The 24820-nt window shown below is 37.4% G+C and overlaps 1 protein-coding gene across 15 annotated transcripts; it reads left to right on the plus strand.

Moving 5' to 3' along the window:
• Positions 1–506: 506 nt before the first annotated feature.
• LOC123499670 (protein pygopus-like) lies at positions 507–23770 on the plus strand. Of its 15 annotated transcripts, none has more exons than XM_045248043.1 (26): positions 575–637; positions 3051–3084; positions 3777–3900; positions 4612–4695; positions 5396–5493; positions 6065–6219; positions 6824–7201; positions 7481–7606; positions 8766–8889; positions 9277–9458; positions 9633–9715; positions 10279–10385; positions 12539–12629; positions 12934–13089; positions 13622–13744; positions 14427–14525; positions 14976–15239; positions 16751–16834; positions 17773–17926; positions 18105–18148; positions 18421–18550; positions 18940–19100; positions 19606–19777; positions 20285–20520; positions 21741–21786; positions 22922–23770. In XM_045248043.1, the coding sequence occupies exons 2-26, from the start codon at positions 3053–3055 to the stop codon at positions 22960–22962; spliced, it is 3294 nt and encodes a 1097-aa protein (XP_045103978.1). In that variant the 5' UTR covers positions 575–637; positions 3051–3052; the 3' UTR covers positions 22963–23770. The 15 variants fall into 15 exon arrangements, with proteins under 15 accessions (XP_045103973.1, XP_045103978.1, XP_045103968.1 ...); XM_045248033.1 differs by having other exon boundaries at positions 9633–9703; positions 21600–21786; XM_045248040.1 differs by having other exon boundaries at positions 9633–9676; positions 21600–21786.
• Positions 23771–24820: the final 1050 nt, after the last annotated feature.

The following is a 24820-nucleotide window of genomic DNA, read 5'->3' on the forward strand; positions in this document are numbered from 1 at the left end:
ATATACAACCTCGGTCATAGTAAACAAAAATATGGGGAGGGGGACGCATCAGCTCCCTCAGCATCACCCCCCTTCCCTTATCCCATGGATCTTCCGCTGCTGCTACTGCTCTCTCTCTCTCTCTCTCTCAAAACCATGAAAGCATAAGGCATCAAAATATTAAACATAATAAAATAACACAAAAGTAATGAAAACATCTGCAGTGGCAACAAACATATAATGATAACAAGAAGGCACTTGTGACAGGGATATGATAAGCGGATGACTTCTGTTGTTACCGAGCGGGAACTGCTTAACTCGCAGACTGGTCAATAGCAGACCTTTATTTAGGATGCAAACGACCCGGCACGATTGTCTGACGAAATAATGAACGTCACTGATAATATTTATCAACGAAATCGGACATAGCTGACGAGTAGATGTACAATAATTATAATCAGGTGTATGAGCGAAAGTCAAATTTTGGTCATGCATACTATATTAATACCATTTTATATGACACACTGGGTTGATATATTTTTAAAGGTCGTTTTCTGATAATGTCTCTCTTGATTTTTGAGAATGTATTGAACAAATGTTTAGTTCGGGCCATTCAAGGATCGTGACGTCACGCCTCAAGACACGCCACATGATCGAGGTCGGTACATGTTTTAAGCATTTTTAGTGATATTTAACGTATTTCCTGTCTCGGGAGTTAGGTTGGGGGACCAGTAGAGAATGGTGCAGCTTTAGGAAATCCAATCAATGAGCGTCGTTGTTCACAGGAAGAGTAAAGGAGGGAAGAATGTGTGCCCAGGTAGAAGGGGAGGACATGATGTGTGGGGAGGCCGTGTTGTTATTCTTACCGAGTCTTTTATTCACCCTATGTACTCCATTACACCGTCCACGTACATCACATAACTTTAAACTACCAAAACTCTAAGGTAACTAGCCCTGGGACTGTCTTCAAGGGCAAATTATATCCATTATTGAGTCTGGGAGGGAAAAAGAGGAGATCGAATTGTCCTTTGCATGCATTTGTCAATTATATCTTTGTCATATCGCAGCCGAGTCGCGTGTGTGGCGGTGGCTGCAAAAGTGGTAAGGTGTGATTGTGGTGTGTGGTGGCTCCATGTGGTGTGCGGTGGCGTGTGGTGCTTCTGCTGGTATAGGATCTACTCCAGCTGGTGGTTGCTTACTGTGACAGGCAGGCGGATGTATGCTGTATTTGTGTAGGGTTTAAATTTTTTTAAATATTTTGCTTGTCTTGATTTTGTGTTATGAGTGACTTCATTTCGTTTTATTATTAATGTGTTCCTCTTGGTATTTATTCGGTAATTACATATAATACATCTGCCTTCCCCCACCCTTCAAACAAGCTTGGGGGAATAGGTGGTTTTGGGTAGTGGACGAGAAAACAGCGAGATATGGCTATTAAAAAGTCTACGGTAATTTTTCGTAACATCACGGTTTTTTTTTTTTCTCAACCTATCCTAGCCATGGGGAAGACTCCATTGCTGGACTTAAACCTAACCTAACCAAGCATCTAAAAAGTTGCACAGTTAATCATTTTAGTGCTTAATCTTGACTGGTTCACAGCTCGCTGGATTTTAAAAATCATGAATTTCTACCACACACTCGAATACTATTATAGCCAAACCAAATGTGTGCCCCCACAATTTCTGTGTTCATGGCAAGGTCACCAACTCTTCTTGATATTTAAGTTTGGTACTTGTATCTTATGCGGCTGGATTAGAAAACTTTTCCATTTATTCTGATTATTGTCAGTGAATTATATTTTTTTGGGGTAAAGGTATTATTATATGTATACAAAGAGTTTTGTGAAGGTTTGGAAGAAAATTATGAAAATAAAGGTGCTTGGCTACCTACCCTCTGTTGCCGACCACAACCTTTTGTGTGGAGTGTTCATAATTTTGGGTCTCTAAGAGGGGATAAGTTTGGCATTTTCTTGTGTTCTCTTATAATCTCTCTCTCTCTCTCTCTCTCTCTCTCTCTCTCTCTCTCTCTCTCTCTCTCTCTCTCTCTCTTACATTATGTTGTTCTTTGTATCTTTCCCAAATGACAATGGTGCTTTATTGAGCGCAGTCTAAACGTCTAAACAGGACATTAAGGTGTGGCTGTGGGTTTTACCGGGATTTTTCCGCTATTGTCACATCTCCATACATCAAGAGCTTACTTATTTTTCCAACCATGCTCCTTCTCCTTACCATCTGTCTCTGACTTTATCTTTCTCTGATTCTATATTGGTTGATGTATTTTTAAAATTATTTCTGAAATCATTTTCATTTTTGTTCCACATCACCATTGAGGTGTGTTTTCTATATAAAAGTTTCTCCGCTTCCTAAATGTGGTATATGAGCATGGGAGCGTGACCTTGTCAGTACTGACCTGACTCACCGGTCAGTACTGACCTCACACATGCAGTCATACTATGGACCGTTTTCCTGCTTAAAGCTTGCCATGGAACTTTCTGGTCTGGTAAATTTTTGACATGAATCAGGTAGTATATATCTTGTGATAGATCACAACAGTAGCCTTATTTTAATAAGGAGCACTGTGAGTTACGAAGGAATTAGAATTACTTAAACCAAAAGCTTCTTGTGAGGTTGCTTAGCATACTTCTGGGGATTTGTAAAGCCAATAGAGTTTTTCCATTTACAAAGGAAGTTTAATTTTCTCTAATGTTGAAAATATGATGTAGAATGCATTTATTCCTTGAAATTCTGCTGAAAATATTAAATCAAAGTGAACTTTAGTTACATTAATATTTGATATATTACAGAGCTTGTATGGCTAACCAAAGAACAACTAGTGTACTATCACTGGTACCAGTAATAAACACTCATGTAAATTTTTAAAGTTGCATTTTGCTTTCATTTAGTAGATATGTATTTTATGAATATAACTACTAAATTAATGTGTTCATACTTCCCAAACTGGTGGTCAGTGCTGGTCTGTAATTCATCAGCAGGACACTCTGGGCCTATTTGACATGATGAGCCAAACTTGTGGTCTTAAATAGTCTAATAAGATTCTAAATGTATTTACAGAGATGTATACCAACAAGCATGAAGATCACAAGTGGTAAGGAGTGTCCTGAGCGGGAGTTGTGAGAGGGAAGTGGAATTTCATAATATTGATGGCTGATTTGTGTTACGTTATACCAGAGCTTGAGCTTTTGAGCTTTTGTTAGCATAATAGATTTACTTTTCTTTCACCAGTCAGTGTATTCTTTTGTATTTGGCCTGGCTGTTCAAGTGGACCTTTGATGTTATTTTTATCATTGTAGAATACTTACATTAGATATTATAACTTATTCCTTATTAATGTACATTAATTCTCAATTTTGCATTATGGTAAATTTTTCTCAAAATCTTGATCCACCGTCTTAAAAAGATTGTCTTATTCATTGTCTTCATCTTGTCCTGATTAATATATAAATGTCTGGTCTTTCGGTCAGTTTTGGCAAATACTTGGTAGGATATCAGTGGGACATTTTTTGAATATGTAGTAGGTATGTTTCATGAGGAACTGAAAGATATATAAACTTTGTATTTGTATAATGTTATTACAGTTTGTAAAAAAAGTTTCAGCAGCATTGTAAGTTCTCAAAATTTCACCTATGTCAGAAAAAAAAGGTAAAAAATTTTTAACATAAGCATGATACTGTTTTTTATCATCTCACCAGTTAGTAGGCATTGTGCACCTCTGAGTGTTGTGCCCAAGTACTTATAAGTGTCGTGCTGAAACAGAGTGACTAACCATCATCTTGGCAGGATGCGGCGACGAGTGAACAGTCGAGTGTTTGACCCTTTTGATGAGTGGTTGGAGTCCCAGGGGTTGTACAGGAAGCAAGTGGCTCGAGATGGCTCTTGTCTGTTTCGTGCAGTTGCTGAACAGGTATTTGTGCCTTTGTTTTAGTGCTGTGTGTGTGTGTGTGTGTGTGTGTGTGTGTGTGTGTGTGTGTGTGTGTGTGTGTGTGTGTGTGTGTGTGTGGGTGTGTGTGCATGTGTGTGTGTGTGTGTGTGTGTGTGTGTGTGTGTGTGTGTGTGTGTGTGTGTGTGTGTGTTTGTTTACCTATTTGTATTTACCTATTTGTGATTACAGGGCCCGAGCCGTAGCTCTCTATGTACTGTCTCTTTGTCCACACTTGTCCAATTTTTCCTTTATTTGACTGTGTGTGTGTGTAATTCACTGTTTGATCTGCTGCAGTCTATGACGAGACAGCCAGACGTTACCCTACGGAACAAGCTCAGAGCTCATTATTTCCGATCTTGGGATAGGTCTGAGACCAGGCTCACACCACACACCGGGACAACAAGGTCACAACTCCTCGATTTACATCCCGTACCTACTCACTGCTAGGTGAACAGGGGCTACACGTGAAAGGAGACACACCCAAATATCTCCACCCGGCCGGGGAATCGAACCCCGGTCGTCTGGCTTGTGAAGCCAGCGCTCTAACCACTGAGCTACCGGGCTGTGTGTGTGTGTGTGTGTGTGTGTGTGTGTGTGTGTGTGTGTGTGTAGAATTATGCAAGTATTGATAAAGAGGAACAAGAGGAAGTTTGATAATTTTAATATTTGTAGTAATGATACCTTGTGTTGCAGGTGTTTATGACGCAGACGGAACATGTGAGTTTGCGGTCACAGTGTCTAAAGTACATGATACTGCACAAAGATGAATTCCAGCCCGTAAGTTTTGCAGAGAGAGAGAGAGAGAGAGAGTATGTACTATTAGCAATAGCATGTCATTCTGCTTTTTCCAGCAAAGAAGTATTGTGTCTGATGTTAAAGTGTACAGCTGTAATGAAGGCAGCATAGGATGAACACTTTTGGAATTGCATAGTTTGTTTCCTCATGTTATTTGCAAGTATAGTTACTTGTATTTGTGCCAATACTTTATGCATAAGTTCATTGTTATACACTCCAACATAAGGGTGTGTATTGATAACAATGAAATATGCAGGAAATTTACAATTGAGATTTATAGAAATGTAGAACTATTTCAAATTCAAGATTATTTAGTGAGTGAAACTATAATGCTTAATTGAGAATAATATATAAACATTTGTAGAATTTGTAATATTTACACAATGGTCCTCCGGATTTTGCTCTGCTCAACTTTTTTGCTCATAACTTATCCCTTGTTTATTTGATTGATTTTTTTTTTTTTTCTGCTTTGAAACTGCTTAGACCTATAACTTCACAGAAAAGACTTGGGTTTCCTCTCATGGATCATGATCATATACAGTGACTTTATATTCTTAGGAAACTTACCAATGATGTAAATTTGTACATATTACATAATTCTGTGAGAAATGCCAAAATTGCTGAAGTGAAGGAAAACACACTATGAGGCAGAAGTGTCTTATCACTGTGTCTCTTTGTGCAGTATTTGGAAGTGCCAGTGGATCATCATGTGTATAAGCTGCAGGATGTGAGGGAATGGGGTGGACACACTGAAATCATCGCAATGTCTCGACTCTTTAAGTGAGTATCTTAACTTTACACACACACACACACACACACACACACACACACACACACACACACACACACACACACACACACACACACACACACACACACGCACACACACATCATTGCGTAGTGTAGTGGTTAGCACGCTCGACTCACAATTGAGAGGCCCGGGTTCGAGTCCCGGTAAGTGGCGAGGCAAATGGGCAAGCCTCTTAATGCGTGTCCCCTGTTCACCTAGCAGTAAATAGGTACGGGATGTAACTCGAGGGGTTGTGGCCTCGCTTTCCCAGTGTGTGTTGTGTATTGATGTGGTCTCAGTCCTACCCAAAGATCGGTCTATGAGCTCTGAGCTCGCTCTGTAATGGGAAAGACTGGCTGGGTGACCAGCAGGCGACCAAGGTGAATTACACACACACACACACACACACACACACACACACACACACACACACACACACACACACACACACACACACACACACACACACACACACACTATGGGAATAGATATGGGTGATGAATAGTATACAGTCATGTTTCTGAGGCAAATATACTGAATAATACCACTTTTCTGCTCCAGGGTAGACTTTCTTATCTACCAGGAGATTGGTTGTCCTCCCACAAAAGCCACGGAGTACAACTACCCCAAGACCCTCATGCTGAGTTTCACACATGGCAATCACTATGACATTGTGTACAAGAAAGAAGTGGCCATGACTCGTGGGTTCTGTCAGTGTGAGTGTTGTCTGCTTGTAAATGGTGTGAGCATTGAGTGGTAGTGTCTTGGTAATGTTTGTTGTTGAATGCTGCACTTCTGGGGAAATCCATTTTTTCTTCTCAAATTACCAATACTGTTGATTATAGATAATATTTATACTACTGTTAAATGCTTTTCCTCTTTGGTAGAGAGTGTCAGCCTTTTAGTCATGCCATGATAAATTTGGGTGAATATTGTCCCTGTATTTATTCTTATACTGGAAACTTCTGTTTGGAATATAGGTATATAAAAATACAGTAGAAAGTGATCGAGTGACAGTGGTTCATAAATCAGAAATTAATTGTTGATGCTTTCTCATGTGGCAGTTTGACACTCTACTTCATGAAAAGTTGTGGAGACATTAAGCACAAATTAAGGATGCATGAAATTTTTTTCTCCATTTATGTATGATAATGGGATATTTTTTTTCCATGCATATGATGTGTGTAGTATAGAGTCACAGCATATGCTGCATTATAAGTTACTCTAGACCACTGATTATCTAGTCTTGGAATATCTATACATCTGTTAAGTCAGTTGTGTTCTAGTTATCACACTAACTTTAACTTTCTTCCTCCTCAGCCTTGGTGTATGAGATCCTGTATTCTAGTGTTTTTCAACTGAAGGATGTGCGTCTAGCTGTTGACACAATGCTCCACGACAAGGAGTATGCCTCCTTGAGGAGAGACTCGGCTAATTCTGCTGAACTAAAGGAGATTGGGGCTTTAGTAGAGAAGATCCTTGGAACCAGCATATCTCGGGACAGCAGCCAGGAAGAAGCAGAGAACAAGCCCAGTACAGCCATAGAGGAGCGGCCAAGCATAGAGGACATACACCCTGATGACGTGCGTGGCCTTCTAGCTCATGGCATTCCTCCATTTCCATACAAGGTAGCCAAGTCCCTTGATCCGGATATTTATAGGAACATTGAGTATGATGCTTGGAACACCATGCGCAGAGGTGAGTAGCTATTTGTGTGTGTGTGTGTGTGTGTGTGTATATGTTATTTTAGTTGTATATTTTCACTCTTGTATTTATTCACTCTCTAGATTCAAACTTCTGAACATTATTGCATTCAACACTCTTACAGCACCATCAAAATGTACATGAAATGATAGGAAATTTGGTTTTATTGTAATGAAAGATACATGTAGTTCGATTTTTATATTGTGTGAGAATGTATTAATAATTGATGTGGTCCTGACACAAATGTTTATGATTGTAATACCAACCTTTCAGAAGCTCGCTTTGGTCCTATTGATTACAACGGATTCCAAGCAGGAGTTAAGGTGTTTATCAAGCTGGAGATGCTGCCCAATCGCGAAGAAGTAGAAGCCATGAGAAAGACTCACATGGCCAGACAGGGTGAGTGAAAAGGGAATGTGATATAGAATAAAATACAAAATGGAAAGTGGTCAGGCAAAACAATAGAAACATTCTTGCTTAATAGCTGGCTATTAAAGGAAGTCATGTGCATACAAGAAAGTCAGACAGGTCAAGGTGAGTGAATAAAGTGTAATAGTCTAAAAGATAATAAAGAAAATTAGGAAAAACTGGGAATATTGAATTTGAGGGAGGAGATTACAAAGGGAGAAGTTAGTAATCATTGCAGTATGTGGAGGAACTTGCTATTTGTTCATGTAATTGTGCTGTATGGTGAAGGATGCAACCTTGATATGAATAGTTATTTTTCTTCTGTATCCTGAAGACTTAAAGGTCACTTGATATGAACTTAACCCAGAGAAGGGATTTTGTTGCAGTAGGATGCAACCTTGATATGAATAGTTATTTTTCTTCTGTATCCTGAAGACTTAAAGGTCACATGATATGAACTTAACCCAGAGAAGGGATTTTGTTGCAGTAGGATGCAACCTTGATATGAATAGTTATCTTTCTTCTGTATCCTGAAGACTTAAAGGTCACATGATATGAACTTAACCCAGAGAAGGGATTTTGTTGCAGTAGCCTCAACTGATAAGTTAGTGTTTTGGATTTCATGGTATGGCATTGTGAGATAGTGAATATATCATTAGGAGTGTAACATGAGTTTCTACAAATACTGCTTGAGGCAAAAGTGCAACTTATTCTGAGAAGAAAATGTTGTGTACACATATGCCTTTTGAGGCTTTGCTTGGCTCTGGATCATAACTCCAAGTGTGGCCAGGTGACAGGTATAACAGCTGGGCCAAGCAGCTGGTACAAACACCATGTAGACATACTCCATCTTACTGTAAGTATGTGGCTTTCTCAACACATTTTCTTTCCTATAAAAATTATGCAGTCATATCTAAATGTATTGATTGTCACCATCTTGGCATCAGACTTACAAACAGTTGATCTGCTGCTGGTCTTCCACCTTTCCATCTATTCAGACAGGGTGTCACATACCCTATTATTGTACTTTTCGTTAATGACAGCCATACTAACATTGTGTAATGCTTGTCGGTAACTCACCTGTCCATCAGTACTACTCGTCTCATGACAAGATACTGCAATACCCAAAATCTTACTATCCCTTTCACAGGCTCAGGTGACAATGCTGAGAAGAAGAATGCTGAGGAGAAAGTTGATATCTACCAAGGTCATATCCAGGAGATGTCAGAGAATAAGGGTCCAGTAGATGTCTATATAGAAGAAATAGGTTGTAGGTAAGTGTTGTTGCTGGTTGTTAGGTCAGATTTTTGTTGAAGCTCATAGTGGCAACATGTGGGGTTATCATCACCCTTTCAATGATGACTGGAAAATTAACAATTTGCAGGACTACTGTGTAGCAAGTAGGTACATACCTACTTGCTTCAACATGAACATCTGCTATACAGTAAGAGGCTCTCCCACTTTGCTTTGTCACACTCAGGACTCAGATTCAGGCTTTCTCAGTTGTGTGTGTGTGTGTTTGTGTTTGTGTTTGTGTTTGTGTTTGTGTTTGTCAATTCATTGCATATCTGAAACATTATATGAAATGAGTGGCAAAGAGGTGATTCTTTAAAAATAAATAACGAACAAATAAATGCAATAGATATTTAATTACCATCCAGGTTGAAGGTGCCTTATGAATCCCTTGAGCGAGTGCCACCATCCCCTCCACGCTCTCCCTGGCACCAGCAGGCTCCTGGAGGACCAGTTGGAGTACCTAGTGGTCCAGCAGCTTCAGTTTCTAGCTATAAGAAGCTCTCAGGGTACTACCAGAAGGCACCCCTTCCCCCAGAACCTGAGTACTGTAAGTGAGCTAAATGGTTTGTCAGCTTGATGTCAGAAACTTGGGTACTGTTGTTGTTTTTGTAATCTAGAAACTATTCATAGACAAATGTGAAATATGAATAATAAAAAAATAATAAATAAATAAATAATAGTAAGTCTGATATTTTCACATATTTTCCGTGTTCTTCCACAGCAGCTGGGAGAAGCAAGAAGAAAGGAGGAAAGCAGGTCCGAGAGGTAGTAACACTATACCAAATGCCTTCTGTAAGATTTTTTGTAAGTTTGGTGGGGTAGTATGTCAGGAAAAAGGCGACTAACAAGCATTCTAACGCTTTGCTTGAGCTGATTAGCTGCTGACTAATTTATAGAATGGGATTGGTTGAGCTTATCACCTCTGAAAATTTTGATAATTCAGATTAATTCATTGTTAAACTTTTGGAATACTGGAAAAAGGTAGAACCATTATAGATAGATGCAGAAGTACTTCTTTCTTGCATGGCTTATGTGCATGAAGCTGTAATATTGTGTCCACAAAAAAGTCAACATGCCCAGAGACCAAAGTCTTGATGCTTGATATAGCTGGCAACTTATCTTATGTCAGTTACTGCTTTTCACCATCCTTCATTCTGTGGTGTCAATGATTTGTGCATTTAGTGCATAGATACTTTTTAACATGTGTACAAACACATCATAGTACTAGCATATTTACAGTAATCAGTCGCACAAGTGATGAGAGAAAGTCTGACATTGAAGTAACTTTTCAATAGATAAACAAATGGTGATATTTGATTGTTCTTGCACTGTTCTTTGGTGTGATTTTCCTATTTGTCTCCACACAGTCTCCTGTCAACAATTGTGGCATGAGGGGGAGATCTGCCAGCAGCCCCACACCTCCACGTCCCCGCACCCCTCAGGGTCCTCACCACCAGCCTCCCTATGGCAACAAGTAGGTCTAAGGGATACTGCACATGCCTTAGTCAGGCTTGGCACTGCTGTGTTAAGACAAGGTTTACTGATCAACGTGAAGATTGTCAAGCTAACTATTATTAATATTCAGGTATTTAGATTACATTGATTACCAATGTTTGGTGTGTTCATGATATTACAAGTGGTTATAAAGCTATGCAAGACGTGTGGTAATTTATTATAGTGATGAAGATATATTGTAGATGTATTGAATACATCAGAAGATGCTAAAGTAGTGATGTAAGCATACTGAAGCATCTGTTATCCAATAGAGCATGTGGTATTATGTAAGGGTGTTTTCTTCATTAATAAAGTGTTGTTGAAAGTATGAAAGAAATAGGAATAGTTCCTCCTTGAGGTGTGAAATAATGATTACACAGCAGCTGTGTTGTGTGTGATAAAAATTGTCAGTGTTTCTAAGATTTAATGTTTATTAGTTTAGGATATGCACATTTTCATGTTCAGAGATCCAAGGAATGTGTAATGCATTTTTTATATTGTTCATTTTAGAGAATGGATGGAATGATATAGACAGGTCTTCTGCTAGTAAGTCTTCATAGGATATGCAATGCCATCTTTCATGGCAGTGTTATGAGAAGTGCGTCTCCTGTGTGGGAATTTCCACTTTTAGTAAAAGATTATCATTGGGCAAGAAAAGAATGCAAGGGATGGAAAATGTTGTCATCCTGATAGCTAGTCAATCAGTGTTTACTGTTTAAACAAAATCACTGTCAGATATAGTAGTCAATGTGTTTGCTCAGGTTTGCCAGGGTTGTATTAATGTTGGACAGAATCAATTTTGAGTTATTTTTATGCTGCAATCCCTATTCAGTCTGCAGGAAACTGGTTCAGGATGTGAACTGAGGAGTTATGCCTATGCTCTCTCTCTCTCTCTCTCTCTCTCTCTCTCTCTCTCTCTCTCTCTCTCTCTCTCTCTCTCTCTCTCTCTCTCTCTCTCTCTCTCTCTCTCTCTCTCTCTCTCTCTCTCTCTCTCTCTCTCTCTAGGAACTTAGGAAGAGGAGCCAAAGAGTCTCTCTAAGCCTAGAAGTAGCTCTGCTAACTTGCAAAAGATGATTTTATTATTGTGAAAATTTCAATAAATCCTTTCAATATAATTGCTGGGTAATATGTATTCAACTCGTTTGTCAAAAGCTAAGAAAAGAAAGCATTGGTTAAGTAAGTCAGTGGGACATTTATTTATATCGATTGTATTTATTGTAGTGAAAATTTGCCTGACATTAAAACTCAATTTTAACTCCACGTTGGTTTTTTCTCATGAACACTGGAATTTAGAACACTCGTAGCTTTATTACTTGCATGTCATCAGAGACCATGAAGGAGATGAGATGTTAGACAGAAACATTCTCATGGAAACAGGAACTTTGGTATTGTTATTAAGCTAAAAAGATAGAAGGGATGCTGTTTTTGTAGGGATAGTGTTGGGACAGTGAGGGCTTTGTATTGTTTTATGCTGTATATATGGATTGGGTGTTTTGCCATGAGTTATAAACTTAGTTGAATGAGTGACTAAGTATATTTGTCTTGATTGTGAAGGAAAAAAGTAAATAAATGAAGTAGTGAAATATGAAATCAATTAAAGAAAAAGTAAGAGAAAGGAATCTGGAACGTACAGAAAATGAATGGAGTAGGAAAAATTTATTTCTCTCTCTCTCTCTCTCTCTCTCTCTCTCTCTCTCTCTCTCTCTCTCTCTCTCTCTCTCTCTCTCTCTCTCTCTCTCTCTCTCTCTCTCATATATATATATATATATATATATATATATATATATATATATATATATATATATATATATATATATATATATATTTGTGACATTAAGTAAAAGTGAAGTGAGAATACTACAGACTGTTAGAAATATCCATAGTGTGTATATGCAGACAATATTCTTGTGCTAATCCATTTGGGCATGGCATACATTGCTGTCATCAGGGTGATTGAGAGGGTGTGTAAGATTCTTGCATTAGATTACGATACTATAGTTTTTTCTTAATTGTGATTTAAGTTATGATATGCATATTTCATAGATATGAGAGCAAATGCTCAAATGGAGACCATTTAAAATGCTTCATGGTTAAGGCCAAATTAATAATAATGCTTTGCCATCCTCTGTACAGGAATTATTCACAGCGAGGGATGGGGAGAGGCAGCAGTGGGGGTTACAGGGGAGGTCCCAACCCTGCCAGAGAAGCCTTTCCTCCCATCCCGGTAAGATCTCTCAACTGAGTTAATTGGTTGCACATTTTCACATTATTGGATTTGACTTGAATGTTATTACTTGCTATGTGTATAGCCAAGAAAATTTTTTTCCTTCAGTGATTACAGCTGGAGGATCGATTTAGTTTATAGCTTCATTCAGTTTTGTATTTGATTCTCATTTCTATGAAGTGTAAATGATTAATGTTTGATTTTTGGTAGTTATTATTTTTTTTTTTTTTTTATGTTATTCACTTTGTATGAAGTTTATGATTGTAAATTTTGTATCTATTTTTGCCAATCTCTATTTTTTCAGAGTGGGATGAATGTAGATATTGGTGTTGAGGGTGTGTGGGCAATGAGGGCTAACAATCCCCCTGCAAACCCTCACAGTGGCCCCAGTGCTCCCAAGAATGCCCCACCCTTTCCTCCCATGCCTCACCCACCAATAACCCACCCACCACCACCCTATGTGAGTACTATCATACATCCCAAGAACAGTTCATGACCCTACCAAGCTAAAATTTGTTTGCAAAACTTGTTCTTGAAATGGGGCATTCATGAACCAAGGTTTTACTGTGTTAGTTATGTTTAGTCCATATTGCTTAAAAAAAAGAGAAGAAAAGGAAAATTAGAACATTTCTTCTGTTGTGGAAATCAACTATGAAGCAAGATACAAAAATTTGCTTGATAATGTAATACCTTGTATTTTGAAGCAATGGAAAATTGGTTAGAATAGCCATATAAGTAGCCTTTTTGATTGTCTTGATTTTGTGAATTTTCATTTTAATGACTGGTATTGAAAATGTTTATAACATCTTTATCATTCTGTAAGTTATTTCATTTGTCTGTTTGTATCTTAAAAGTTTTCATGGCATCTCTTAACCATTATTTCTCAAAGTGATGTCATTTGTATGTTTGTGTATTCATGTCTTTTTTATCATTTAAGATTTATACTTCATCAAAGTAAGGTAGATGAATTATGATGTAATAAACTTACACAGCTGTTCTGTCACATGGAACAGGGAGACAAGGATCCCCAGGTACATGTGAGAGAGGTCACCATGGAGGCCCTGCAGCAGGTCATGAGTGCTGGGGGGCAGCAGGTCAGGGTAACTGGCCAACGGGTAAGTTTTTCTGTTCTGTCATTTACTATTTTTTTTTTTTTTTTTTTTATGACAATCTATTGTTTTTTAAATATGTATTATATAATGATGATAAGAAAAGAAAATGAACTTGCAGTGTATACATTCTTATGTATCCAAACAAATGTCGCTATATTTGCCTGTGGAGCAAGTTGAGTGTACACTCTGGCGATTGTAAAGATGAAGCATAACAAATCTTATAGTAGGCAATGGGAAGTAAAGAAAATAGTAGAAGTGAAATGTTGTATAACTGAATCATAGTGGGGATTAATTGTAATAGAAAGATCAAGTCAGGCATTCTATGCCTTTCCTGCCATAAAATAGAATATCATTGTCGCAAACTTAATAGTTTCATGGAAATACTTGAGAATTATGTGAAAGGATATGTCATTGGCTATGAGAAGCATGTTGTCAAGAGCTGAACTCTTGTTAGGAGTGTCCCAGCAAACTCAGATTGATACATCATTAATTAGGCCAAGACATTGACTTCAGCATGATAGATTTTTGTTTGGCCTTGACTGTCCTATGTAATCAACTTTTGATGTCTTGCAAGATATCCTTTGCATACTTAGATCATCTCATCCCTCTCCCATTAAATAACTCAATTTCAAGCAGTCTCTCTAATTATTAGACTTTATTACATCATGAGTAAATGAACTTTCAGCTTGAGGTCGTGTCTGTAGAAAAGCCCGAAGAAAGCCAAACTGAGTCAGCTGTGAAAGAAATAGTACTGGCAGGGGAACACACACTCTCAACATCCCAGGTGAGAATATCTGATTTTATTAATTTTTATTTTTCCCACCTGGTTTGCTTTTATCAATACATGGTTGTTTGTTTGGTAATGTTGTACTCAGTTTTTTTTTTTTTTTTTTGTATCAATGGTATTGTCATTCGATACTTATCTAATGTTCTGATCCTGCTGGAGAGAGAGAAGCCAAAATTGTTTACTTGAGTCGTAGATGTTGGAAGGTTGGATGTTCATTTGCAGTAAACATGTGAAGTTTCAAAATATTATGCAAAATATAAGTTATTTTTAATAAGCAAAATTATTTTTTTAATCCTTATTTGTAAGTTGTTTTTCCAGATGGTTCCCTTTTATTTAATTTTATTTACTGGGAGAAAACATGCAATTAAAGTGTGAACTGTGGAAATAAAAAAGAGTAGCACCAGAGCAAAGTCTGGTACAAAATATTTATATTTTTATCATCAACAGGCAGAGGAGGAAATTAATGGAACCAGTGCCACTGCTGAAGGTGAGCTCTCTAAAATTCCAACTGAAGCCAAAGAGTTTTCAGCACCACCACCAGCACCACCATCACAAACTGAAGTGGAGAGCACCCTGCAGGTGGAGCCTCTCAACCCAGTACCCACATCACAAGAGCCAAACGGTGAAGTTCCTCAAACTCTGGTGTATCCAGTGGACCCCAGCATTGCATTCATTTCACCACCACCGCCACCCCACATACCACCTCCTCAGGTATGTACTCATGGCGTGAACACTTGTCTGTGCCCAGCCACAGTGTGCAAGGTAATTGAGGCTTATTTAGGACAGATTGGCTGTCCATTTTATCTATGTAGAATTAGAGATTAGTTTTATGTTTTGAAATTCAATGATTGTTGTTATTTTTCTTTTGCAAAACACTGTCAGTTAACATCCCAAAAGGGAGTAAAAAAAAAAAAATTGCAAATATGTTACTGTGCAGGAAAGTTATATTTAGATTTCTTGTCCTTCCCTCTTATTTCATTGAAATTTTTTTTAGAGAATGAGATCCCAATCCTTTTTGTCTGACTTTTGTTACTTGAATAGGTTTATTTTAATATCTGTCTCGGATATCTAGTGACTGTAGAGTTAGAAATTTTTGCATGTGTTTTATGTTACTATTTTATTTTTTGCTATTATGTATTACAATTTTTAAGGTGTATACCAGATTTTGCCATGAAATATTTATATAATTCTTAATGGGGAAAAAAGTATATCTTTGTTTGAAAGTCAAGAAGTTTTCAAAATTAATTCCTAACACAGTGAACTCAGTGTAGCTTTAAGAGCTTATAAACCACTATTGATGAAGTGGTTTCATTAGCTCAGCCTCATGGCGTGAACACTTGTCTGTGCCCAGCCACAGTGTGCAAGGTAATTGAGGCTTATTTAGGACAGATTGGCTGTCCATTTTATCTATGTAGAATTAGAGATTAGTTTTATGTTTTGAAATTCAATGATTGTTGTTATTTTTCTTTTGCAAAACACTGTCAGTTAACATCCCAAAAGGGAGTAAAAAAAAAAAAATTGCAAATATGTTACTGTGCAGGAAAGTTATATTTAGATTTCTTGTCCTTCCCTCTTATTTCATTGAAATTTTTTAGAGAATGAGATCCCAATCCTTTTGTCTGACTTTTGTTACTTGAATAGGTTTATTTTAATATCTGTCTCGGATATCTAGTGACTGTAGAGTTAGAAATTTTTGCATGTGTTTTATGTTACTATTTTATTTTTTGCTATTATGTATTACAATTTTTAAGGTGTATACCAGATTTTGCCATGAAATATTTATATAATTCTTAATGGGGAAAAAAGTATATCTTTGTTTGAAAGTCAAGAAGTTTTCAAAATTAATTCCTAACACAGTGAACTCAGTGTAGCTTTAAGAGCTTATAAACCACTATTGATGAAGTGGTTTCATTAGCTCAGCCTCTGCTAGTTTGAAATGAAATTCCTTTGTGATTTGTTTTTTCTTTACAAAAGATTAACCTTATTTGTAAATGAAATCATTTCTGGGAAATAGAAAAGAGAGAAAAAAGTATTGGAACAATAGAATCAAGAAGTTGATGCAAAATCTCTCTCCATCATGCAATTGAAATACATTGTAGCTGAATGTCAAAAATTGATTTTGTGTTTATGAATCACATTGCTTTTATTTCCTAATAGATTTTTGTTGTAGATATGCTTTTGTGTTTGTCTTTGTTTATGTTATTGTCCACCTAAACTCTCAGCTGGGAGACAACTCCTCACCTCAAAGTACCACTGTGTACACTGTGGCATACCCTCCACCATACTCCAGCCCAGGCCTTATCCAGGTGAGATTGTCATCAATTTATAAAGATACTCATTGTAATCTGCTTGATTCTCCTCATATGTTATAGCTTTATACATGTATTCATAGTACTCCCTTTCATTTCTCCTTGCTATCATAACTTCATGAATTTATTATAATTGTTTCCTTTTGTCAACATAATTTATTAGATGTTATTCACTATACTTCATACTTACTTTTTAAAGGTGACTGGATTCCTTTTTTTTTTTTTTTTTTTTTTTTTTTTTCAGTTTTGCCAGCTTATTTTGATTGATATAGATTGGTCTCTTCCAATAGTTAGATTTTTTTTTTTTTTTTTTTTTTTTTTTTTTCATCATTCCATATGCTTTCTTTTAAATCTACTGTATTTTAGTGTGATGGTGGTGAGAATTTACAGATGTAGTGTTGGTTTGCTTCTTAGTAATGGTCAAGTTTCTGTGGATGAGTAAGCTTAGCTCAACTATGGGTAAGTGTAGGAGAGCACTCAGAGCTGCCTAGCTGGTGAGGTAGTCTTGTCTTGGGGATTTATATGTTCTCATAATGTCTATTCAAGGTGGATCTGGTTGTAGGTGGCTGCTGTATAGGATGACAGCTGGTGTGAAAACTGGTAACTTAGGTTGTAGGACATTGAGATGCCTCAGTTTAACAAAATATTGCTGATGTATCCACTGTGTGAATCCCTATTACCATGACGCTGCCATCATGGTTACCTCAATATGTTATGGAGCTGCCTTACCATGAGGAAATTTAATGCTCTCCTGTAAAATTTTATTTTGGTCATTGTTTGTGGGAAGTTTTTAGGAATTGACAGCAAGTATATCTAAATGCTTCAAATTGTTATCATCTTGATTATCTAAGTTCTCATAATGCTTTTGTTCTAAAACTATAATTGTCCTTTGAATTAAGTGTCATTGCATAGTTTGATTTGAGTGAATCTCACAGGTGTACAGTCCAGTGCCCCCTGCTGATGGAAGCTGCACCCCGTCTGAGTACAACACTCCCCCACCACAGCCATTGCCACCACCACCTACTACCTCCACTTCCACTGCCACAACTATGCCAGCCAGGCCAGAGCCATGGGATCCTAATGTTCAAGGTGAGTGATTGCACTACTTGTGGCTAAGCCATACACACTGTAGAACATATTCACTATCAGTGTGAGATGTTATGTATGGAAATCCTTCCACATCAGGAATTGCTAATGATTTCATATTGGAAATGTTTTGGTGTGGAAATTAATCAATATATCTGTATTTTTTTTCATTTTATTTTAGATTCAGAAGCAATGAAGATGAACCCAGGAGTGCCCCCTTACATGGTAAATAAATTTTATGGTCAAGATTTGATATTTATTTATTTATTATTTTTTTTTTTTTTATCTTGTAAGAAATTCATAAACAAACACCACATTAAGTGGATGACAAAAGATTGCACTTTCATATTTTTATTTTCTTTTTATGTACTTAATTTATTAAGAGTATGTTCAGCTGTCATACATATATGCATTTATTCTTTCATTTCATCTCACCCAAAGTATATGGGTTTGATCTTCATTACTGTTGAAGTGAATAATTCTTGATATGTTATCAGGTGTATCACATGCCCATGATGTATGGAGGGTTTGGGGGCTACAGCTACAACCCACACTGGGGCTGCAGCATTCCTGTGATGCCTTCCCCTGCTACAATAGAAGAGGGCAAGCAGACACCCTTGATGCCAGGTCAGATATGTTGTGTTTGATCATATATCAAAGTTAGCCATATCTGAGGCTTCATTCTTTTACATAATCTCAGCATCTTGGAATTGATGTAATGAATAAAAAATAAATGAAATGCATTCAAGAAACAAAGGAAAAGTAGCTGTCAAGGTGGGTGCCAGAAGCTTGATATGAGACCATGATAAGCGTTCAGCACTGATAATAGTTTGACTCTTATATTGCCACTGTTTATTAGATGTAGTTCACTGTTATACTATCATGGATTATTATCTCTAAATCAAGCATGTCCAAGTTTTATCCTCTGTTATAAAATGAAGACTCAGTTTGTGTGGATTCTCAAAGATTAGGTAATAGTTGATTATTTTTAATGTTATTCTCTGGAATACATGCAGGAACAGATGGGTATCAGCAGATGGTGGCTGTTGGAGGCTGGGGACAGGGATATGTGGGTGATATGCCTCCCCAGTCAGTGCTCTGCCCACCCCCTGCAGCGCAAGGTTACCCTCCTTTGCTGCGAGAGCCTTCCCCCATACCTTATCCACCTCTCCCTTTTGTAAGTTGAAGTAACACACTTTGAATAGTGAAATATTGTATCAGAGTGTGATTACTATTGCAGTGTGCTGTATTTGGGTTATTACTTTTCTCTGACTGATGGTATGCCTTTTATTAATTTTTTTCATTTCTTCTCTCCATCTTTATATTTTTACTTTGTGTGGACAGTAGAGATATGGTGATGGTGATTCGTGGCTAATTGCTTTATTTTGGTTCTCCACTGGACTTTAGGCACTGGGAATAAACACCAAGTTATGATTTAACACTGAATGAAAAATAAGAAATTCCACTGCTGTTCCATGTCTTGTTTCTCTTTATATATTCAAAGAGTAGGGGGAAGATACAGTATCTTGAAGAAATTATTTTGTAAAGACATGATGATAAGTAGGTTTTTGAAGTGTTTTGATATGCCCCAAAATGATATGGTGTTAGGTCCTTCAGTTTCTTGTGCAGGCAAAGAAATAAGGCCAAGATAATAGTATTAATGATAATGTTTGTTTGTACAGCAACCTGATGGGAGAGATGGAGGGAAAGATGGGCCACCCTTCCACCATCACCACCACCACCATCACCATCATCACCCACGGGGCCGGGGCCGTGGTGGGCCACATCACCGAGGAGGGGGACACCATTTTCCTGCACACCAATACTCAAATAATCATGGCAACAACTTCCATGGTAAGCTAGGACAAGTTTGATTATTTTTTTTTTCTCTCTCTCTCTCTCTCTCTCTCTCTCTCTCTCTCTCTCTCTCTCTCTCTCTCTCTCTCTCTCTCTCTCTCTCTCTCTCTCTCTCTCTCTCTCTCTCTCTCTCTCTCATATTTAGATCACATTTTTTGTACATGTAGCTAAGGAGTAGTAGTCCAGTGATGAAGGGATAGTTACACTAGGCTTACTGAATTTGGAGCCAGATAATGATTATTTAAACTTAAACTACCTTTATGCTATAATCTTAGTTTAATCTGTGAATGTGTACAGGACTTGAAGTGAGAAGTTATTATTTTGCAAGAGTTTCATATTAGATTCTCTCTGATAATAAAGTATGACCAATGGTTAATTTTGTATTTAACAAGTATTAGCTACCTTTTCATAATTTTCTTTTATCTTCTTATCAAGATTTTTGTTTATTGTTACAAATTGATAAAACTTATTGAGCCTCGGTTTCCAAGAGCTTGCCTCTTTTAGCACCTGCAGCAAATGCTGGTAATTTCTACCGAGGGGGAGGCGGCACCCAGCGGTCCTTGCCACCAAGGTTCCACCGAGGTGGAGGAGGCCCTCCTGGAAGGGGAGGACCAAGACATTTTCACAACAGCAGCCATACACCACCTCACGTCCATCACCAACGGAACCACCAGTATGAAGGGCAACCCCTGGTGCACATGGGCAACAAGAAGTCCAGCTCAGATAACTTAGCATCACAGGTCTATTTCTAAACTTCATTTTTATGATTTTGGATAATTGTTATGTACAGTTACCACTTATTCCTCAGTATAGTGTCAGTTCTCACAGCACAGCACATGAATTCACTGAGCCAAAAAATCTGTGATTGCATGATTGGTTTAAATATCCGAAAATTTTCTCAACAATGTACAAATTCATAATTGTATAAGTTTTTTCAATTGATTCTCTCTCTCTCTCTCTCTCTCTCTCTCTCTCTCTCTCTCTCTCTCTCTCTCTCTCTCTCTCTCTCTCTCTCTCTCTCTCTCTCTCTCTCTCTCTCTCTCTCTCTCTCTCTCTCTCTCTCTCTCTCTTAATAAGTTTTAAAGAAGGGATCAGAGAGATTCCATTGAGCCATGCCATGCATGAGGACTTATGGTATATATTTCTTGTGTTGTGTGAGCATTGACAGTATATGATTTGCTTTGTATACTGTATGGTCCCCAGTTTTGTGAGAATAACTTTGATATTTAACATCACAGTCAAGAAACACTTAGTACATTCCATTGAATCAATATAAATATGGATTTATGGTTGATATGTCACATGGTCTTATCCAGTCATCCTCTCATGTGTAAGCTGTGCCTCTTCAGGACAGGGCATTCTAAGATGAAGCAGTGCAAACAGTTATATTAAAGTTTAAGATTTATATGTTGACTCCTGAGGAGTGGAGTCTGTATGGGGTTGGGAATGGTCTCACGAAGGAACAGGGCTTAACCATTGTATGCTGTTGGGCCTTGTCATGGAAATATGTAGTCAGCTGTGCTATTCCTAAGTTCCTGGGTTGTACATGAGACTTTCTCTTTTTCCCCCAGGGGATGATATGGTTGAGGGTGTGAAATGGTGTGTGTTTGAGTGTAGGGCTTTGTCTGGGATTGCTGGCCTGATGTATTATGTGTATATGTCAGATATGAAAATTTCACAGAATTGAAACTTGTAAAATAGATGACATCTCATTACATTCTTAGATTTTTCTATTGTCTTTACTGTATAGTTGTTGTAGATGTAAAGTTGCACCAGCATTGAACTTTACTGACATTTTCAATCATGAATCTTCATGCAGGGTGTGTCTGGTAGTAGTGTGGCACCAAATGTGGCCTCTGGTGGTGTAGCCTCTCCTCCTCAGGTCACCTTTGTTGATCATGAAAGGCCACCTGGCGTCATGGCCCTTCCCCCTCCTGATACTCCTGCATTGCCTCCCCAGGAAGCCATGTCAGTCCCTCCCCCAGGTTACTACTCTGCCCCTCCAGGTAAGCCAGCAAATTAGCAGGAGATAACAATATGACATAATCCTACACAGAATACAGGATTTTTGAAAATTGAATGATCTAAATAAGATCAAAAGAGTGTCAGTCAATTGAATTCAAGCATGTTTATTGACTGGTTAACTCTGAGTTTAAAAGTTAAATTTGCCTTCATCACTGATCCTTTACCTGTATGAAACAAACTTTTATTTAGAATTATTTCCTCTTAGATCTGCCTGCCTTTATTTTTTATGTTGCACAAGACTCTCTTAATATAAAATCTTATTATAGTAAATCCCTCTTAATTTGAAGATAAATTGGGGGCATGTGCCATACTTGCATAGCCTTAGTACTTATCTCTTTCACTGGCTTTGAGCATGTGATGATTTGCATTTCTTACCCAAGGGCACATGGCCACTGTGTTATTTGGATATCCTCTTTCATTACAATTTGTACTGGGAATGGTAATCAGTTGCTTTGTATATGAGAGCAAATCATTGAATTGAGGCTGAGATAAATTGCTGAATAGGTGGACATTTGTGTGAAAAATGGTGTCATGATATTTCTACAAACTGGTAGTATAGGGAAGATGTTCAGCTATTCATAGTACAAAATTATATACATACATCAAGTAATTTTATTGATTGTTATTGTTTCCTCCAACAACTTTGTTTCTTCACAAGCATCCCCAAAAGTAGGTAGTCATAGCAAAAGAGCTGTTTCTACATTCAAGCCCGTGGGGCCTTGTGACCGTGCTGTGATTTGCAGGTAGTATTCCTTTATAATGGGTGATGTGAGGATGACTATGCAACAACTTTTTACGCTGTGAGGATGACTATGCAACAACTTTTTACGCTTATCACCATCTTTCCTTATAAGCAACAAATGGTATTATGATGTGTTATTCAGAAGGACCTGTGGTTCTAGCTTGTATGACCCTCAGTGTAGTTCACAAAAGTCTGCCAAATTTTTTAGTATTTTAACTTCAGTATCACAAAACTGTTTTTTGCTGAACCTGATGCAGTTGTACTATTCATTGTATTCATTCTTAATTTGTAGTGACAATATGATATGCATGTGTTATGTTTCCTTTGTATTATTTTTGCAACAGTGATTAACCTGCTTTTGTGTTTTTCTACAGGCTTTGTAATGACTGGGCCCTGGATGTGGAAAATGATGTAAGGCATCCTGTCATCCACCCCCAACAATTACTTGCTGTCATTCTCCAGCTTGCTCTCTTAATTCAAATGTGATGCCACAGGTACATTTTATGACTCTCAAGTCTTTGGTACGTCTGTAACATTGTTAAAGATCAAATATTTACTGCTTTGTGAAGAGCTTTGTCCTATTTTATTTACTTTTTATCTAAAGCAGAGAAATTGGTATTTACAAATTTTATATTCTCTTTATCATCACTAGCTGTATAAAGTTAAAGATCACATGAAATACAGAACATGTTTTAGCAATACATATATTGATTATATTTCACATTCTTTATCCAAAAATTATTTGGATCTTAGTATTGTTTACTTGATCACACTGGCATTACTGAATGTTTTGAGCAAGTAATTGTTTGTATGGTTGTACTTTGTGATACTGTACATATAGGTAATAAGATATCTAAGTATAATATTTCATTTTTTCTTTTTTGTAAAGCATTGCTTTATTAATTCTTTTAAAAAAATGGCATTTTGTTTCCTTTGATATATTGATTCCTTAAATTTTAATATGCAAATTTGGTCAATGTTTAAAGTTATTGAAAACATAGTGTTCCTTTCTTAATAGTATTTGTTAAGAGTTGAGAAGTGCCTTAATGGTACCCGTCCTACAAGCTTTCATTCCACCATTGTTAAGTGTTGTAACTTCTCCTCTCAGAGCATCAAGATTTGTTCATTTGTCTAGTCCAGTATACAAGAAAGCTCTTTGATTTATTTTTGTAAACATTTTGTAATAATTGTGATGTTCCTTGAAAACAAACAAATGTCTTACCTATATCATGTTATTATCCTTGATTTTTTAAAGTTTAAATAGTGCAACAGTTATGTAGTTAAATGAATTTACTTGCTAGTAATTATGATAGCCATATTATAGAAAGAATCAGTGGATGTGGGAAGGTAGAAGAAATGTTAGTCATCTTCTTATCCTTTGTTTTAAAAATCAAACTTCATGCCTTCATAAAGTTGTCACAGGACAGCCCAGGCTTTTCAGTTTGGATCTTACACTCTACTTAAGAACTAACTGGTAAACTGTTCCCCAGATTTTTGTGAATCCTGATAGAGATTGATCTCAAGAGCCTTGCCTCTTGAAAGGGAGAGAGAGAGAGGGGGGGGGAGGTGAGGCAATAGGGAGAGAGGACCATAGGGCCATGTTGTCTCTTATAGAGTGTAGGAAAAATAATGTGATAAATATTGTCATTGTTGTTGTAGTTGCTTGGATTATTTTTTTTCCTTGTACTTTATTTTCCTCCTTTGTGGCATCCACTTCCTCCTCCTCCACCTGCTGCTGCTATATTCTATTCTATATTATTATTATTATTATTATTATTATTACCATTATTATTATCATTATCATGGAGAGAGTTGGCTAGAGATATGGAGAGGAAGGGGAGTCATAAACACACTCAAACATTCAGAACTTGCTGATGTACACCCAAACGCACATATATACATACAAACACACGCACAGCTTTACTTGTTATCAATTCACCCTGTTATATAGTCAAAATACACATATATTAAGAAAGGAAGAGTGGTGTGCTGTGGTTTATGGTGTATGATGGCAGTGGTGGTGTGGTGTGCTGTAGTGTGTTACGGTGTGTGATGGTAGTGGTGGTGTGGTATGGCGATAGTGGTGATAAGAGTGGTGTGGCGGACTACGAAGGGAGGAGGAAAGAGCCAAGCCATAATATTCAGCTAAGTCTCCCTTGTAATATTGCCGTTCTTTATAATGTATTCCGGTGTTTTTGCGGAGTTTTAAGTTTCTTTAGTAGTGTTACATGGTCTTTTGAGTGTGTTTAGGGAGTTACGCGTTATAAATGTGT

This window comes from Portunus trituberculatus, chromosome 50 (genome assembly GCF_017591435.1).
Source record: "Portunus trituberculatus isolate SZX2019 chromosome 50, ASM1759143v1, whole genome shotgun sequence".
Lineage (NCBI taxonomy): Eukaryota > Metazoa > Arthropoda > Malacostraca > Decapoda > Portunidae > Portunus > Portunus trituberculatus.

Bases quoted from the DNA above. Each gene is read 5' to 3' on its own strand.
- LOC123499670 (XM_045248030.1), top strand. From the start codon at position 3,053: ATGTATACCAACAAGCATGAAGATCACAAGTG. The intron at 6,220-6,823 runs GTGAGTGTTGTC...CTTCCTCCTCAG, and splicing joins GACTCGTGGGTTCTGTCAGT to CCTTGGTGTATGAGATCCTG. The intron at 7,607-8,765 runs GTGAGTGAAAAG...TCCCTTTCACAG, and splicing joins GACTCACATGGCCAGACAGG to GCTCAGGTGACAATGCTGAG.